General features: G+C 32.9%; 2 protein-coding genes and 3 non-coding genes across 5 annotated transcripts; 4 read left to right on the forward strand and 1 right to left on the reverse strand.

Moving 5' to 3' along the window:
• The first annotated feature begins 2,701 nt into the window (after positions 1-2,701).
• On the forward strand, positions 2,702-7,445 carry LOC137824295 (uncharacterized). Its single transcript, XM_068629869.1, has 7 exons — positions 2,702-2,931; positions 3,042-3,251; positions 3,734-3,800; positions 5,033-5,364; positions 5,480-5,621; positions 5,758-5,883; positions 6,869-7,445. The coding sequence occupies exons 1-7, from the start codon at positions 2,910-2,912 to the stop codon at positions 7,251-7,253; spliced, it is 1,284 nt and encodes a 427-aa protein (XP_068485970.1). The 5' UTR covers positions 2,702-2,909; the 3' UTR covers positions 7,254-7,445.
• A 2,949-nt stretch (positions 7,446-10,394) lies between these two features.
• LOC137827329 (small nucleolar RNA snoR26) lies at positions 10,395-10,486 on the forward strand. Its single transcript, XR_011083720.1, has one exon. It is a non-coding gene; the product is annotated as a small nucleolar RNA snoR26 (small nucleolar RNA).
• Positions 10,487-10,591: 105 nt separating this feature from the next.
• On the forward strand, positions 10,592-10,681 carry LOC137827330 (small nucleolar RNA snoR27). Its single transcript, XR_011083721.1, has one exon. It is a non-coding gene; the product is annotated as a small nucleolar RNA snoR27 (small nucleolar RNA).
• Positions 10,682-11,151: 470 nt separating this feature from the next.
• Positions 11,152-11,242, forward strand: LOC137827331 (small nucleolar RNA snoR27). The gene has a single exon (XR_011083722.1). It is a non-coding gene; the product is annotated as a small nucleolar RNA snoR27 (small nucleolar RNA).
• Positions 11,243-14,274: 3,032 nt separating this feature from the next.
• On the reverse strand, positions 14,275-15,778 carry LOC137824027 (L-type lectin-domain containing receptor kinase VIII.2-like). Its single transcript, XM_068629448.1, has one exon. It carries the CDS (start codon positions 15,522-15,524, stop codon positions 14,454-14,456), a length of 1,071 nt encoding a protein of 356 aa, XP_068485549.1. The 5' UTR covers positions 15,525-15,778; the 3' UTR covers positions 14,275-14,453.
• Between the last annotated feature and the right edge of the window lie 701 nt (positions 15,779-16,479).

A 16,479-nucleotide genomic window follows, 5' to 3' on the forward strand; every position in this document is an offset into this window, starting at 1 on the left:
GTTATGGTGGATCCATAATTTTTTTTTAATTATGGATTTCTGAATTGGAACGCATATTTTTATTACAAATTAGTGGATCAGAATGTTTTTTTAAATGATGAATTTTTAATGTGAAATGCATATTTTAAATTAAGGATTAGTGAATCCGAAATTTTACTGGGAGTGTAAATCCGAAATGTTCTGAAATCCATATGTTATATTCTAAAGTTTTAGGATTTAATTAGTTAGGATTTTATTAGGATTTAATAATTTATTTAATTAGTTAGGATTTTATTAGGATTTTATCACTTATTTAATTAGTTAAGATTTTATTAGGATTTTATCATTTATTTAATTAGTTAGGATTTTATTAGGATTTTATCATTTATTTAATTAGTTAGGATTTTATTAGGATTTTATAATCTTTAGTACTCTATAAATAGAGTATTGAACTAGATGAATAATATATGCAATTTGTTTCCTTTTCTCAATTCTCTATCATTGTTCTTGTTCTTGGTATAATCGGAAGCCACCTAAAGGTTCCCTTTGTCCAAAGCCTAATCGTTCTTCGAAATCTCTTACGAGAGGACCTAGACGCTTCTACACACAATCGTTCATATCAATTGGTATCAGCTAGGACCTTCCAGTACTTCTATGGCAGATTCATCACGCTTCGCTCAAGCTACTAAAGAGATGGAAGATCGACTCTCCCAAAGGATGGATAATAGGTTTATGGAACTCGCGACTACGTTGAAGGAAACCTTGACTCTTTCTATGAAAGACACCATTCAGGATTTACTTACTCAATCTCGAGGTGAATGCTCCCCTGGACCCTCACATGACAGACCTCGCACGGGGTCTTCTCATGTTTATGGCACGCAGTTGGCACGCATCGACTTTCCCCGATTCAATGGCGAAAATGTTAACCGGTGGATTTACCAATGCGAAAATTATTTTCTCATTGACAAGACTCCAGAGGAATTCAAGGTACAGTTGGCACTTGTGCATCTAGAAGGCAAGGCCTTGCAATGGCATACCGCACTTAAGAACTCTGATTTAGATATGGATGCACCTTCCTGGCCAGGATTCACCAAAAGTCTAAAAGATAGGTTTGGTGCAATTGGCGATGATCCCATGGTTGCGTTGATGCGTCTACGACAAAAGACTTCCGTTGATGCCTATCATGAAGAGTTCGATTCAATCATTACAAGGTTGAAGTTAGCTAATGATCATATTCTCAGCTGCTTCCTTGGTGGCTTAAAGCAAGACATCCAAATGATGGTACGCATGTTCCAGCCTACGTCTCTACAACATGCGTTTACTTTGGCTAGGACGTATGAAGCAGCCCATTCAAGCAATTCGTTGGCCAACTTAGATAGGGGAGTCTTGGGTCCAGCACCAGTGCCTATGTCATCGTCTGCTCCAATCAATGCGGCCCCCACACCCAACCCAAAACGCCACTTAACGTCGGAGTTCATAGCGGAACGCAAAGCCAAAGGCCTTTGTTATTTTTGTGATGAACCCTACTCAATGGAGCACAGTAGGGTACACAAGAAATTACAACTTCACGTCATGGAGATGGAGGAAGAAGATGAAACCCTTATCGTCCTCCCAGTGAAGCGACTGCATTATTGCAAAGGACGGAGCCACAAATCTCAGTATACGCATTAACCGGAGTGGCTGGGTTCAAAACTATGAGAATAATTGGATATCATAAAACACGACCTTTACATATTCTCATTGATAGTGGCAACACTCATAATTTCTTAGATACCCAAATGGCTCAAAAATATGGGTGCATAATTGAGACGATTGCCCCTTTGAATGTCGTGGTAGCATATGGGTCAAAGATCAAGATATCTTCCGTGGTAAAAAAATTTAGTTGGACAATTCAGCACACAACTTTTACTGCTACTCCTTCCTTTGGGGTGTTCCGATTTAGTGCTAGGAATTGAGTGGCTCATAACATTGGGCGATATTTTATGGAATTTCGACAAACTCACTATGGAGTTCACTGTACAAGGAAGGCGACATGTTCTACGTGGATCTGTGGGCCCCAAGATCAAACTTAAACCCAAGCAACAATTGAGTAAAGTTTTTCTTAAAGATGTGCATTTATCTATGATTCACATTGGTGCAAAGGAGGAGATGTTGTTGCATTCCTTGACTACATATGCCGCACAAAAGGAGATTCCAACTGAGATCACGAATCCATTCCACGAATTTGCAGATGTTTTTCCAGAACCACAATAATTACCACCTTTTCGACCAGGCCATGATCATCATATTCCCTTGCTTCATGGAGTTAATCCCGTCAACAAAAGGCCTGTAAAGTATCCATTGTTCCATTCTTGAGGACAAGAATGTTGTTATGGGGAGGACATTGTTATATTCTAAAGTTTTAGGATTTAATTAGTTAGGATTTAATCATTTATTTAATTAGTTACAATTTTATTAGGATTTTATCAGGATTTTATCACTTATTTAATTAGTTAAGATTTTATTAGGATTTTATCATTTATTTAATTAGTTAGGATTTTATTAGGATTTTATAATCTTTAGTACTCTATAAATAGAGTATTGAACTATTATTTGATAGACGAATAATATATGCAGTTTGTTTCTTTTTCTCAATTCTCTATCATTGTTCTTGTTCTTGATATAATCGGAAAAACGCTTCTACACACCATCGTTCATATCCCCGTAATTAAAAAAAGTAATAGGGACAGTTGGTCATTGACGCATAACAGCAAGTGTTGGGCACGCGGTGTGTTAACCGCAGGGTCATTCACAACGATTAAATCATAACACCGTTTGACTCGTGTGATTATATGTCCAAAATTCTATTTCCTTAATACATAAGTTATTAACTCGATTATAAGGCACCTAAGTCAATTACCTGTTCTCCACTCTCAACTATCCATCTCGCCATGGAGAAGCCTCTGCTATCAGGTACAATTTCACTTCTTTGATGGCAAAGTTTCAATTTTAATTGATGATTTTCAATATTTACAACGAATTTGATTCTGGGTAGTGTTTAATTTTTGTTGGGTTTGAATTAGATAAGAGAAGTGGATCGGTTGAGGAAGAAAGTGGAAAATGGAGTTCGTATCAGTATGTGGGTCCAACCGGTTCTGCGAGACCAACTGCTTCATTGGCTGGAACTGAGGTAAGTGTGGATGAAATACGATCTGCTGCTGCTGCTTCTTCTGGTTACTATCCCCCTTCTCTTCATGGGGCTTTGGTTGGTTCACCTGAGCCTGATCCTACAGGTGTGTGCTCTTGTGGTTCCTGATTCTTTTTTCAATTATGATGATTGCAAAAGTTTCAAATTGCTGTTACAGCCGCAATTTCATCTCCACCTTGAAATTGTCGATAAATGCAGCTAAAGTTGCAACAGTTGCGTTAGCAAAGACCCCAAAGACATTGATGTTGTGGCTGTAATTGACTGTTTTTATGACCTTGGTGATTGGTTTTGATCTTGTATTTTTTATTTTCATTGCACCACTAATTCATGCAAATGTTGACCCGTATGTGTTCTTTATTGTGTAATAATTAAAAAGGTGTAGGCTTCAAAGTAATAATCATTGTACAACGGCTAGCATTGGAGATTGAGTAGGGGGGGTTTTCGGGTTTTTCTTTAGCATTGTTTTCTATTATAATTTTGACACAAACATTTACTAGTTTAAGTTTATTTCCAGAAGATATTTTTCCTGTATAACCTGGATGCTGAATACAGTATTACCTGTTGCAGAGCAAGCTCTTGTTTATCAGGGTGGATATGGAGGAGATTATGGTGGACCAAGACCCCAATTCCAGAGGTATAATATCTACAACAAATCCATAAAGCATGTGTTTTATGTAAATTCTCATATTTGAACTGGGCTGTACAATAAGCCGTTTAATGTTTTGGTTTCATTGTCTGAAAGAATTAATGGAGGGTTTTATTCTACAATCATTCAAACCTTATTGTTACAGAAATTAGATGGTGGAAATAAAATAAATGTATAGAAGTGTGGACAGGTTGACAATGTTTTATGAGGCAGAAAGATAGAGAATCACACTAGCTGGTGGAAATAAAATAAATGTATAGATTGTTATGGTGTCCAATGTAGAGTTACAAAGTGCTTTCTTGGTGGTAGTTTTTTGAGTGATCAGAGGGGTCTGGCTAAGACTTCAGAGCAGAAAACAGAAACAAAGAAGTATGGAGTTTGATATTTAAGGGCTGATTTATAAGTGACTTTGATTAAAAGGGACATCCATCAAACGAAGGTATCTTTGCTACCTAAAAAAGTGTAAGTAAATATATCTGATCTTGGTGGTGGTGTTATGCAGCACTTTTTGGAATCATTCACAAATAAGTGTAATCATATACAGAGCACAAAAAAACTAATTTATATGCTAGAGTCTATCTAAAGTGAAAATGGTCCTATTCATAAGATAGGTTATCTCTCCCTTTATGTGCTTGAAAAAAAAAATAGCCATAGCTCAAAAGGGTTTGAAGGGGAGAGAAATTAACAGGTTCATCAAGGTAAATTTCTGTCATCGCTAATGACTTCATTAAAATGTTACTTCCTTTCATTTCCTATTGATTGACGTTTATGGTTTTTTCAGATAAATCAAGAAAAACAATTACTTCAAGACAATAGTATTTATTAGGGACCAAATTTCCTAAAATATATTTGCTCTCTTTCTTAATTTCTATTAGTTCATGATTAAGTATTCCAAGACAATAAAATTTTAGGGAGTAAATTTAGAATAGAAGTTTTTATGTTTAATTAATTGAAAATATCAATTGGTATGATTTTTTTAAAAAGCAATGATCAATATGAAATGGAAGGACTTCTAGATTGTCCTGTTTCTAATAGGTCAAGGAATTGGCAGCGCATTTTTTGGTTAAGCATATTACACATGTTTAATTAAAAAGTATCTTCCTCGTGTCATGTGGGTCTAAAATGTATGCCTTTTGATAAAGGCTGTTATGATATGTACTTCTCAAGGTCAATAATGTATTAAGCAAATAATCTTTGTTTACTGGGTGATCCTCTTTTAGGAAAATTCTGGATGAAGTGGAGATACGAGAGTTGCTCATTGATCATGTTGGTCATCGTTGCTGTTGGGGTAGCCATCCTGCTCGAACATGGAGGATTCATGCAGTTGAAGACTGTAATGTTTACATAGGAACACTGGATACATTTATAGAGGAAAGAGAGATCATAAGAGAGACTGAACCATACCTTGGTGGTGCTATTGATGGAAAGGATAATGGAACTGAACTTGGTATTTGGGAATTGGATCTAAGATCTCAGTTCCCTATTCTATTTGTACCCTACAACGAAGTGCGGCAAAAGATTCCTCATTCTGAAGTTATTGAGAAATGCTCAAGTAAATGCTGGATTTTCATCTCCAAGATTCACAAATAAAATATGTACACACATATACTGCTATTTCACAACTATTTCCTTTTACCTCTCCTAACAAAATTGTTGAAATTATTCAGTTTGTGCTGGAAGAGGAAGTACAGTCTGTGCCACATGCAATGCAGACCAAGATCCTGGATTTTACAAGGAAAACCAGATGACTCAGTGTGCAACTTGTTATGGAAGGGGTTTAATAGCTCATAAAGATGGTTCCGACACAGAGTGAGTAATTTGTTTGTTCATATTAATAGATCACTGTTGAATTCAAGCTGAAGTCAAATGCCCTGGCCTCAATGCTTTCTTTCAAGTTGGAAGTTTCTACTTGTAATTCATTTATTCAAGTTACATTTTCTTGCAGATGTGTGAAATGTAAGGGCAGGGGAAAGATTCCTTGTGCGACTTGTGGATCACGTGGGCTAATTAAGTGTGCAACATGTAATGGAAGTGGTTCTCTTCTAGCACGCAATATAGCCATTATTCGGTGGTATGTCAATCTGGCTGTGTCTAATCATACCTTTTCTAATTCTGTTCCTTTAATAGATAGCAATGAGGAGTACAATATATTACTCAAACTTTAGCAGGCACTCGTTTTCATGACTTGTGTGTTTTAGTTATAATTTAAACCAGTGGGATATGCATTCAAAAAGTCCCCTGCCTCCACCGTTGTCATCCCAAAAGGGTGCTATTGTTCTTTTTCTTAAATATAAGTTCTCTACCAAAGCAAGGGAGTTTCAAACATGGTAAAGCATTGATATAAGAGAGAACAAGTAAAATAACATTTATGTAATTTAATCGTCCTCTTAAAGTTGAAGTTGACTCCCTACCCTAGGTTTGAAATAAAAATTTGCAGTTTATTGTGGGTGGATTTTGAGTATGGTTGATAATTAGAAGAGAAAGATTTGAAGGTTAAGGTTTGTTTAGGTAACCCAAGATAGGAAAAGCTGAGGAATAGTTTTGAATTATTTGACGGGAAAGTTGTCTAACATGGTTTTGAGATCCATTGAACATACAAAATCTAATCGAAAAAAGTAGTATCAGAGGTTCTCATGATGGTTGGAAGTTGAACTTGTTTGCAATAAAGATTCTGATGTCCTGATAAAAGTTGAAGCCAAACACACAAAAGATGATTGAACGTAGGAAATCAATTGAAAATATACTAACAGACTTTGTAGAAAATGGATCCTTATATGTAGTTGAACGGTCATTGTGTTTCCATGATAAATATTGTGTACTGTTTAAAGTGGTGAATCCAAAATTTAGTTAGGGACCAATGTCTGTGTAACAATTTGATGTCCGAGCATTACTGCTCAATCCTTTGTGCAGAAATGTCATCTGTCACTAGAAATGTGAGACTTCTAATATATAATCTCGTTTAAGAGATTCATAGACAACCAATTTCATGCTGTTATGCATAATATTGATTCCTTTTAGTGACAATTCTAAAAGAACCAGTGTTTGTACTGCTACAGGAAGACTCTTTCAACTCGGAAAGTAAATGCAACTAGTGGAGCAGCATCAGTACCAGATGAGGTTTTCCATAGGTCCAAAGGGGTTGAATTGTGCAACACTCAGGCACACCAATGCACACCAGCCTTTTTTGCAGATTCTTATTTTCTCAACAAGTTTTCTTCTGATGTCATTGCTGAAAGAGCACAAGTACCTGCCACTGCAAGGGTCATATGTGAGAGGCACACAATCTCAGTTGTACCAGTAACTCGGGTAACCATGTGTCACCGTCGCCAGTCCTTTAGTTTCTATATCATAGAATATGGCAGGGAGGTGTACCTTAAGGATTATTACCCTGCTAGATATTGTTGGGGCCTGTGTCCATGTCTGGAGTGGTTGAAGTTGTAATGTTTGAAACTTTTCATCCTGGCAGCATTGAGGGGTATACAGTTTCCATCTACAAGATTACGAGTTCTGTGTTTATTTGTTACAGTTTGATAATAACAGAAGCAGATTTCTGGGTTTGAGAGGTGTGAAGATGAATAGTGTACTATTTATCTTTTTTTGCCATTGAATAAATCTTATCAAGTACTTGGTTTATATTTTTCATAAAAAAATCATAAGCTAGTAGGAGTTCTACCTGGTTTTATTAAATCTTCAATCTTTGCTACATTCCTTGCTTTCTCGTCTCCCTGGAATGGAAGAAATGAAGAACAGTTTTAAGTCTAAAACACAAGTCCTCCATGAGATAATTACAGCAAAATGTGTGTTGTAAAAGGAAAATCAAGTTAGCAACTGAACAAGTGTTTGTATTTTCAACTTTTTATGAATCTAATCTATCAGTAATCTTAATCTTGATAAGATTTAGATATGATTTTAGTTTTTCTAAAATGTGAATTCTGATTTTAATTCATATATAATATTATTATTTATTTTTATCCCTGAATTTAAAAATATCTACTTTTTTAGTTTTAATAGATATTTTTATCCTTCAAAATTTGAAATCATTACTTTTAATTTCTAATTTTTGTTTCAACATAGACAAATAAGAGGAATTTTAAAATTTTATTACTGGGGTTATATGTTTGATATTATTATATGTACTTGGATTTTTTTTTCAACATATAACTATTGAATATTACATAATATTAGGGACTAAAACTTAAAATTAACTGATTTTAGGCAAAGTAAAAACATACTTAAACCATTTTTTATAGTATTATATTAGATATTGAATTATAAAATAAATTAATAGTTACTGTGAAACAAGCTGAATTTTGAACATAAAGAGGAAATAAATAACATAACAATTTAAAAAATTTAATTATCTTTAAAAATCTAGTTGTCTCAAGTTAATTTTTAAAAATATTTGAATTGAAGTGAGATAAAATATCTATTCTTGTATTATAAATTATAAATTAAGTTATATTAGAAGTACACATCGGACATTATCTTTCCCCTAGCGGGAACACAGACACTTACGTGACTGTGTATCCGCATTTTTTATTTTTACTATTTATATATTCATATAATTTTAATAAATATTAAATTATATGAGAAGATATGTAAATTATCTAAATGCACCATTGATAATAGTTTTATTAAGATTTTCTGTTAATTTTTTTATATTTTTATTTTATTGTTTTTGAATATTAAATTTTGATTTAACTTGGGTGTAATCTTGAATTTTGTAAGGTTATTAAGATTAAAATTAAGGTTTAAAAAAAATGGACCAGCAAACAATGTCAAGACATAATGCAAATGGTTGTATGTTGGAAGTTGTAGAATCTATCACCATATCAATTGAATCCACATTTTCCATGGCAAAGAAGTTGAAAAAAATAAAATAATAAACTAAATACAAATTACCCAACTTCCAACTTATGTAATATCTAATAGATCAAAGCACTAATAGACATAAAAAATTTGCTCGCAAAGTTGGGCTTAGGATTCATACAAAAATATAAAAAAAATTAAGAAAGCAATAGATTGTTCAAATCCTATAACACATCCCTCTCATTATGCAATTAATTTTCAAAATAAATTATTTGTTTCAATTCCAACAGTTGCTCCATTTATTTCAAATATTTTATTAAATTTATTTCTCTCTGAAGGAGTGGTTATGAATCGAAAGAGATAATTTATTTTGAAAATTAACTGCATAATGAAAGAGTATTAATATAAGGATGAAATGGAAAAAAAATAAGAGCAGTTAAGAGGGGAATAAGAAATGACACAATGAACATAATACAATAATAAAATTAAATATTAATATAAGGATAAAATATGAAAAAAAATTAAGAGCAGTTAAGAGGAGAATTCCCTTTATATATATATAGGTATAGATATACCAAAAATATATTTCTTTTTCGTATATTTTTTATTTTTTTTACTTTTAACTTTGTATTTGTTCTGGTCATTTTATTTTATCTCTATTTCACTGTCTATTTCTTTAAGGAGAAAAAAATTGTATGCACTTATTATCATAAAAAATTAAAACCTATTGTCTGTATCTATGACTTATATATTTACAAATATCACTATAAATTTTATTATATATATAAAAACAAAAACTCTAATTCATAGTATAATAATATTGTAACAATACATTAGTCTTTTACAAATATCATTATAAATTTTATTATATATATAAAAATAAACTACTAATTCATAATATAATAATATTGTAACAATACATTATTTCTTAAATAAGAGAACAAATAAAAATTAGTGTTCATTTGAACTTATCTCAAATTTATTAGAAGTAATTTTTTTGTTAATAAATTTATTTATTGAATTATATAAATAATTATTCAAATAAAAATATATTATTAAATTGTAGTTTTTTATTACAAATAATTATAAAAATAAATATTTTTTTAAATTTTATTGTATGTAATTTTTTATTGTGTATATAATTTTTTTTATTGTAAATAATTATTTTAATTAAAAATAATAATTATTTAAAGGTAAAAGTGTAAGAAATTAATTTCTTTGCTTTTTTCAAATTCAAATTTTAATTCAAAATTTCAGTTTAAAATAAATATCTATTAAATTTATTAAATTTTAATATTATAAAGGATAAAATTGAAAAAATGAGATGTATATAGAAAATTTGTTTTTATATATTGTTATTACATAGATAATAGTTTTTTAAAAACTGTCAATAATTTTATTTCTTTATTGTCAAATTTAAATTTAAAATTATTTTTAAAATCAAAATTTTATTTAAGAGATCTTATCTCAATTCTAAACTAATGAATTGTTGGCGAATATTTATTTTCTTATAATTTAATATATATATATATATATATATATATATATATATATATATAGTTTTATCAGAAAATTAACACATCATCCTTGGCTTCCCAACAAAACCCTAGGTGCTCCGCAGTCCTTTAAAATCTCAGAACGCCGCAGACACATTGTTACACTTGAAACCTCCTCCGTTCCCATTTCATTCCAATAATCAAATCTGAGATTCAAACATGCCCCCTCATTTAGATTCCCATCACCTTCAAAGGTTGTCCTTGCGTCTCTGTTTTACGAGCATCAGTGATGAGCAATTCCAATATGTTATCCTTGCACTATGATTGCCAGTGAAGAAACTAATGGGGAATGATTACTCTGAGATGCTTTCTTCAATATCTGTCTCTATTGTGTTTTCTAGAAAAATCAGTTTTTTATCAATCCTCACATCAAAATTGATTTTATTTATATATCTTTTATTAGTTACTTTGATTTATGGATCCCTGATGTTAATCTTAAACTGCGTTATCTATCTGAAACTTCCTTCGGGAATTGAAGATAACCATTACTTGCTGAGATCCATTTTTATTGGATTTTTTTACAAAACCCATTTTTCAATGTGATGCTAATCTATAGAATGGAGCTTTAAAGATCATTTGTATATCCTATTACTGTATGTTGTTTGTTTGATCTGGTATAATTTCTTCACTAGTAGAGGTTCAGCCTAAGGCCTTAAATTGTGGTGATGATTGTGATTTCGTTGCGGTTTTATATATTAAAGGGAATTGTTGACAACTACATGATGTAGTCACAATTGGGGTCACGAACTCCAAAAGCTGTGATGTTGTGGCCGAAATCTCAGTTGCACAGCATATTTAAAGCATTGCTTCAGGCTTTGATGTTACTGAATATTGATGGTTTTATATCAGCTACGGTTTTTATCAGCTTCAGAGTTTTGTTATGTATTTTGTATTTGCTCTGTTTAGATTTTGTTGGGTCTGTCTTGTCTTTTCATAAAACCTGGTAGCATTTTAAGCATTTGCATCGTGGGAATATGGGATCTATGATGGTGTTATAAAACTGCGTTATCTATCTGTAGTTTCTTCAAAAGAACTGAAGATAATCGTAATCTACTGAGATCTTGCTTGGCTAGTTGTGCCTTTAATTCATCGTGCATATTAACTTCAAAATATAGTTGTGTTCAACTATATTTGTTCATAGAATAATTTGTGTGATCAACATTATCAATTTTTAAATTCCAAAGGTTGATAGTCGTGATGCAAATCTAATTGTTTGTAAACTTAGCCCAAAGAAAGTGTCCTAATAGGCTTGTTCACTTTAAAATGGATTGAAGTGTGTAACAATGGATAATTTTTAAAATAAAAATTCAAAATCGCCCAAAAACATGAAATGAGTAAAATGTTGTTAAGGTTGTGTCTGAATTGATTACAGTATTTGTCTCATTTTTCTTTTCCAAACTGGGATAAATTTGAGTTTTGTAATTACACTCGCTTTCCTGGTCAAATTGGTTGTGTACAAAACTGCCACTAGGGTACATTAAAACACGTCCATCTCATTCAAGAATTTTGGGTCCAACTTATTGCCAATAGCAAGGACTTTCCTTTTCATCTAAACATGAATCCAGTTCTTGTAATCTGTTCTCTCGACAACGCAAAATGTCTACACAACCAAGGACAAGGTTGATTAATCAGGACAAGGTTGCTTATGCTTACGTTGTGACCCGTAGGGCATATGTTTGATAACAGTCACTTGCTTCCTGCACGATATCAAATTCGAACACCCACTTCGTGAATGTTGTTGGTGGGAGGTGGTGGGAGGTGTTTTCCGGTTCTCAGGTGATGCAGGAGGAAGACAAAAATGAGCACTGGTTTTTTTGTTGTATTCCAATTTCTAATTCTAATTTTCATGAAGTTTTCTGATTTTTCATTCCGTAACTCAATTTGAATGTATTTGAACTATTAGTTCTCATTCCCCATTTGATTTTCCATAATAAGGAATTGGTTTCATAAGCATATTTTGGATTGGTTTTCCATAAGCATATTGAACTAAGTTTTGAGATAACATTGGTTTTCCACAAGGATATTGAACTAAGTTTTAGAGATAACATGGTAGTGAAATTTCCAAAAGAGTGGAAGTTGTTCTCCGCTCGGAATGCACTTTTACTCTTTTCTCGAATGCAGTTCCATTATGTTAAGAAAAACTAATGCTTCTCGAAAACCCATTTTTGAACACCTTTACCTTTGTCATTTTCATCCCAAACCCATATTCAATTACTCATTTTTACCTTAATCACGTAACCTAACCTTCTAATCACAACTCACCTTGCCGGAGCTCAGCTGACCTCCTCCACTGTAATCAGCCACTACAAGCCACGTATTCTGCTCTCTTTCAAATAAAATTTGTAAGGGTATTTAGGCCTTCAAAAAATATATAGTGTAGGTGACAAAATGTACAGTACAGGAAGCAACAGCCCATTTGTAATGTTTTGAATACCCACCACTACCAGAAGTTAAAAATATCTTATGGGCCATACATGTGGTAATAATAACACTAGAGTTTATCATATTCAAATACTCTACCCAGTTTGTTTTTCTCTAGACAAGAATATAATTGACATTTTTCTTTCTATATTTCAAATAAAAACTGAAGTCACAGAGACATTGAATTCTACACGCATTAATGTATCCCACGAAAAGGGAAAAACAATGATGGGAGTAGAGACGTCTCACTTACACAATGTAAAATAGTTATCACGAAATGCTTGCAAAGGACACAATTATTGATGTGTGATCTATCAGAAATTACTTCTGTGAAACATTACAAGATTAAGAAAAATAAGCATGATATACTTCATACCACATTATTTGGCAGGCAATGTCACATGATATCAGATTACTTGAGAAAACATAAGCTAACATACGCATTTAGGAAGACAATTTCATAATATATAAAAATGTAGTACAAATGGTTGACAGAGGAATGGGAACTACAATTTTGAAACAAACTTAACTTCAGGCTTTGTAAGCATCAGCTTGTAGGCAAATTATATTCATCAATGCAGCCATTTGAAAAGCTATTTCCATTCTCGTTACTTTACCAGAGGATAAGAGCCAGGACAAGGTTAGCTTACTATTGTCTGCAATTATCCAATGAGATCGAATCACGGAAAACAGAAACATTCATGGTTAATAATAGTAAATAAAAAAAATAACAGGTTGTTATTGTATCCATGACAACTTCTACTCACTAAAAACTTATATATAACTTACAAGAACACACCTTAATAACAGTGTCATCGCCAGAAAACTCAAACTATTCTCGGTAAGCAGGCAATACAAAGCCCTTAAGAATTTACTAAACCATTTTTTAGTACCAAGATATTCCATAACTAAACTAGATGAAGTTTAAGTCTATATACAAGTATCTGCTGCATTAGCACATGAGGTGCTTGATTCTTTTATTGCAGAAAATAGCTGAATGCAGAGAGCCAGGGAATAGATGCCTATAAAGCATATACCTACCAACCTATGTAGCATTAACTGCTTGAATATGAATGAAATGCAGCAGAGTGCACAAACTACCAGTCAAACTGTGAATAACACAAGTTTCTGTTACCTCTAAAAGTTGGTTTCACACAAGATCAATAAAGAAAAGGGGATTAAAGTTTCCTGTCATGTGAGAAACACCTGAAATGAAATGAAGAATTGATCAAATACTGTTCTACTTGCCTTCCATGTTTTCCCTTTTATGGAAGCTGTGCTCCTCATTCCTCAGAGAGCTTTATTTCCTTTTTTTACGTTTAATGTCATCATAGAAAATGGGAAACAATATGTTAAATAAAGATAAAGGGGAGATTTACAGAACAATTGCCACCTTACAAAATAATATTATTAAATAAAAAATCCACTTCTATCACTATGAAACCAACAACGAAGATGTGTGGTATATATGATATATCCATACACTATGTATAGACAGTACAATAATTCTTTTTAATTTGTTACAGTAAACAAGTATCAAGCAGATATCACATTTTTACATAGCCAGCCAATATTCAATGTACAGACTGATTATGGTTATTTGTTATCTTCATTCAATAAAATGTGTCAACATCATATTATAAATTAGTAAGATAGATTTGGACATTTGGTCATGATTTGGGAAAAAAAAGGTAAGACATGTAATCCTTAATACAGAGTTAGATCTGGATCTCAATTTGCTCAATAATAACACAAGTAAATAAAATAGTTTTTATCAAACTACAACAAAGCAAAACCTGAATACAAGAAACACTGATTTACAATGCAAGCATCCAACTACATCCCTCCTGTAGATCTACTCCTTAGCATCTTTGATGGTTTTATCTACAACAATGTTCACTTTCTTGTACTCAAAATCTACAGGCTGCATTGCATACTCCTCCGGCACCACTGGTCGTTTATTACCAAAGATGGTCCACAAATAGAGCACAATGAATGCTGTCAATGCCCCACATCCAGCACCAAATATCATCGCAGCAAGAACCCTCAAAAGGCAATCACTCCTAGATTTCACTGCAGGAGTTTCAGTGTTCTTAGAAAGGACCTTTGGATCCAGAGGCTCAGAATGCATCCAGTGTGGAAAGTGCCTCACAATAAAGCTCCATGAATAGAGAAAGGATGCTTGAGAAGTATTCTGTTTCAGTGTACTAAACCCTGCAAACATCTCTTCAGTACCCCAAACATTCGACAAGTCAATTGAATGCCAAAGCAATGGATCAGATGGCCTTGATTGACCGTAGTGATTCAATCTAACTTCTAGCCGCTTTGAACTCGCTTGATAATCAATCCAAGCATGCAATTTCCCCTCCCTTTTCAGACCCATAATGACAGACGAGACATTGATTGTCTTAACAGGAACAGAACTACCAACATTAATAGACACAACACAACTACCAGAACTCCCATTCTTACCATCAACACTAAACTGAACACCAACAACCTTAAATTCCTTTTTCTTCAATCCAAAAGAAAACCCATATGAACTATTACCAAAAACCTCACCTTCAACCCCACTTGGAACCATAACAAAAGCCAAGCTACCCTTCCCACTATCCAAGGACATTGAAAACCCAACGTAGGTTGAAAAAGAGACCAATTCCCGTGCTCCACCCTGAACAAGCTTGATGGGCTTCTTGTACATGATTCTCCCACTATTCCCAGAAAGAAGGACTCCAGCCCCCCCATTCATAACTTTTGCATTGCCATAAAGCTCCACACTTGACTTGAACTTGGGGTCTTTCTCAAAATCTGCGAAAGAAAAGGAAGAAAGTGGATCAAAAGCTTGGGCTTTGAGGAAGAAGATGAGGAAAGTGAAGACGGTGAAGTGGTGGAAAATGAAAAATGGTGCCATAATTGAAGTGGGCATGGGCTAAATCTCGAAGGGTGTGGTTCTAGAGTTGGTGGGTCGATCCCATTTGCATCAAAAGGGGATTTTGCTGTTTCTAGGGTTTGAGAAGGAAGAAGAGGGAGGAAGAAAGTAAAGAATAATGGGTAAGTTGTTGGAGTTGGAGGTTGTGAAAATTAAATACGGTTTAACTGGTTCCCTGCAACAGCATCCGCAGTGTGCACTTCACTTTCACTTTCTCTCAGTAGTAGGGAGTAGCTGAAACTAGGGAATATAATAATAAATGCTCTTTTAACTTTTCCTATCAAATATTATCTATTTTTCTAAAAAAATTATAATACTTGTTTTCTTTACCATAATTTATATGATACTAGTTAACAAAGTTTTTAATGAATGATTACAAAATTATTCACTTTTGTTTTTAATATCTTCCTTCCTTTTTATTTGCAATAAATGATGTTTCTCCAGGGAGACAGGACTCTCTTTGATCAGAGAGGAAGATAGTTTTAGGAACTGAAAATTTTTGTTAAACAAATCAATATATTAACATGTTTTTGCTTGGGACCAACTATAATTTTAAAGGAAAAAATTATCATTTTTTTTTAAAAAAAAAGTGGTGTAATTTTATTGAAATTAGGTTAAAAATTATCTTTGTATCTTCCATTCTCTGAATTGATTAGTAGGTGATATGCCAATTTTTTAAAGGAAAAACCGCAGTTGTTCTTCTGCACCAATAGTAACACTCATTTTCCAAATTAAAAGAAAATGCTAATACTTTTGAATAGGAAAGACGAAGAAGATCATAATTAATAATAACTATCAAAAGAGTAACAATGCCTTTTCCTTTCATCCAATTATGTGTTTTTCCCTCTATTATAGTTTACTCTATTAAATTGCATGTATTTATTGATTTATCTCACACTGACTCAATAATAAATACACTCCATGAATTATAAAGAAATTAAGAAGAAAGGGT

Source organism: Phaseolus vulgaris, chromosome 8 (assembly GCF_000499845.2).
Source record: "Phaseolus vulgaris cultivar G19833 chromosome 8, P. vulgaris v2.0, whole genome shotgun sequence".
Classification (NCBI taxonomy): domain Eukaryota; kingdom Viridiplantae; phylum Streptophyta; class Magnoliopsida; order Fabales; family Fabaceae; genus Phaseolus; species Phaseolus vulgaris.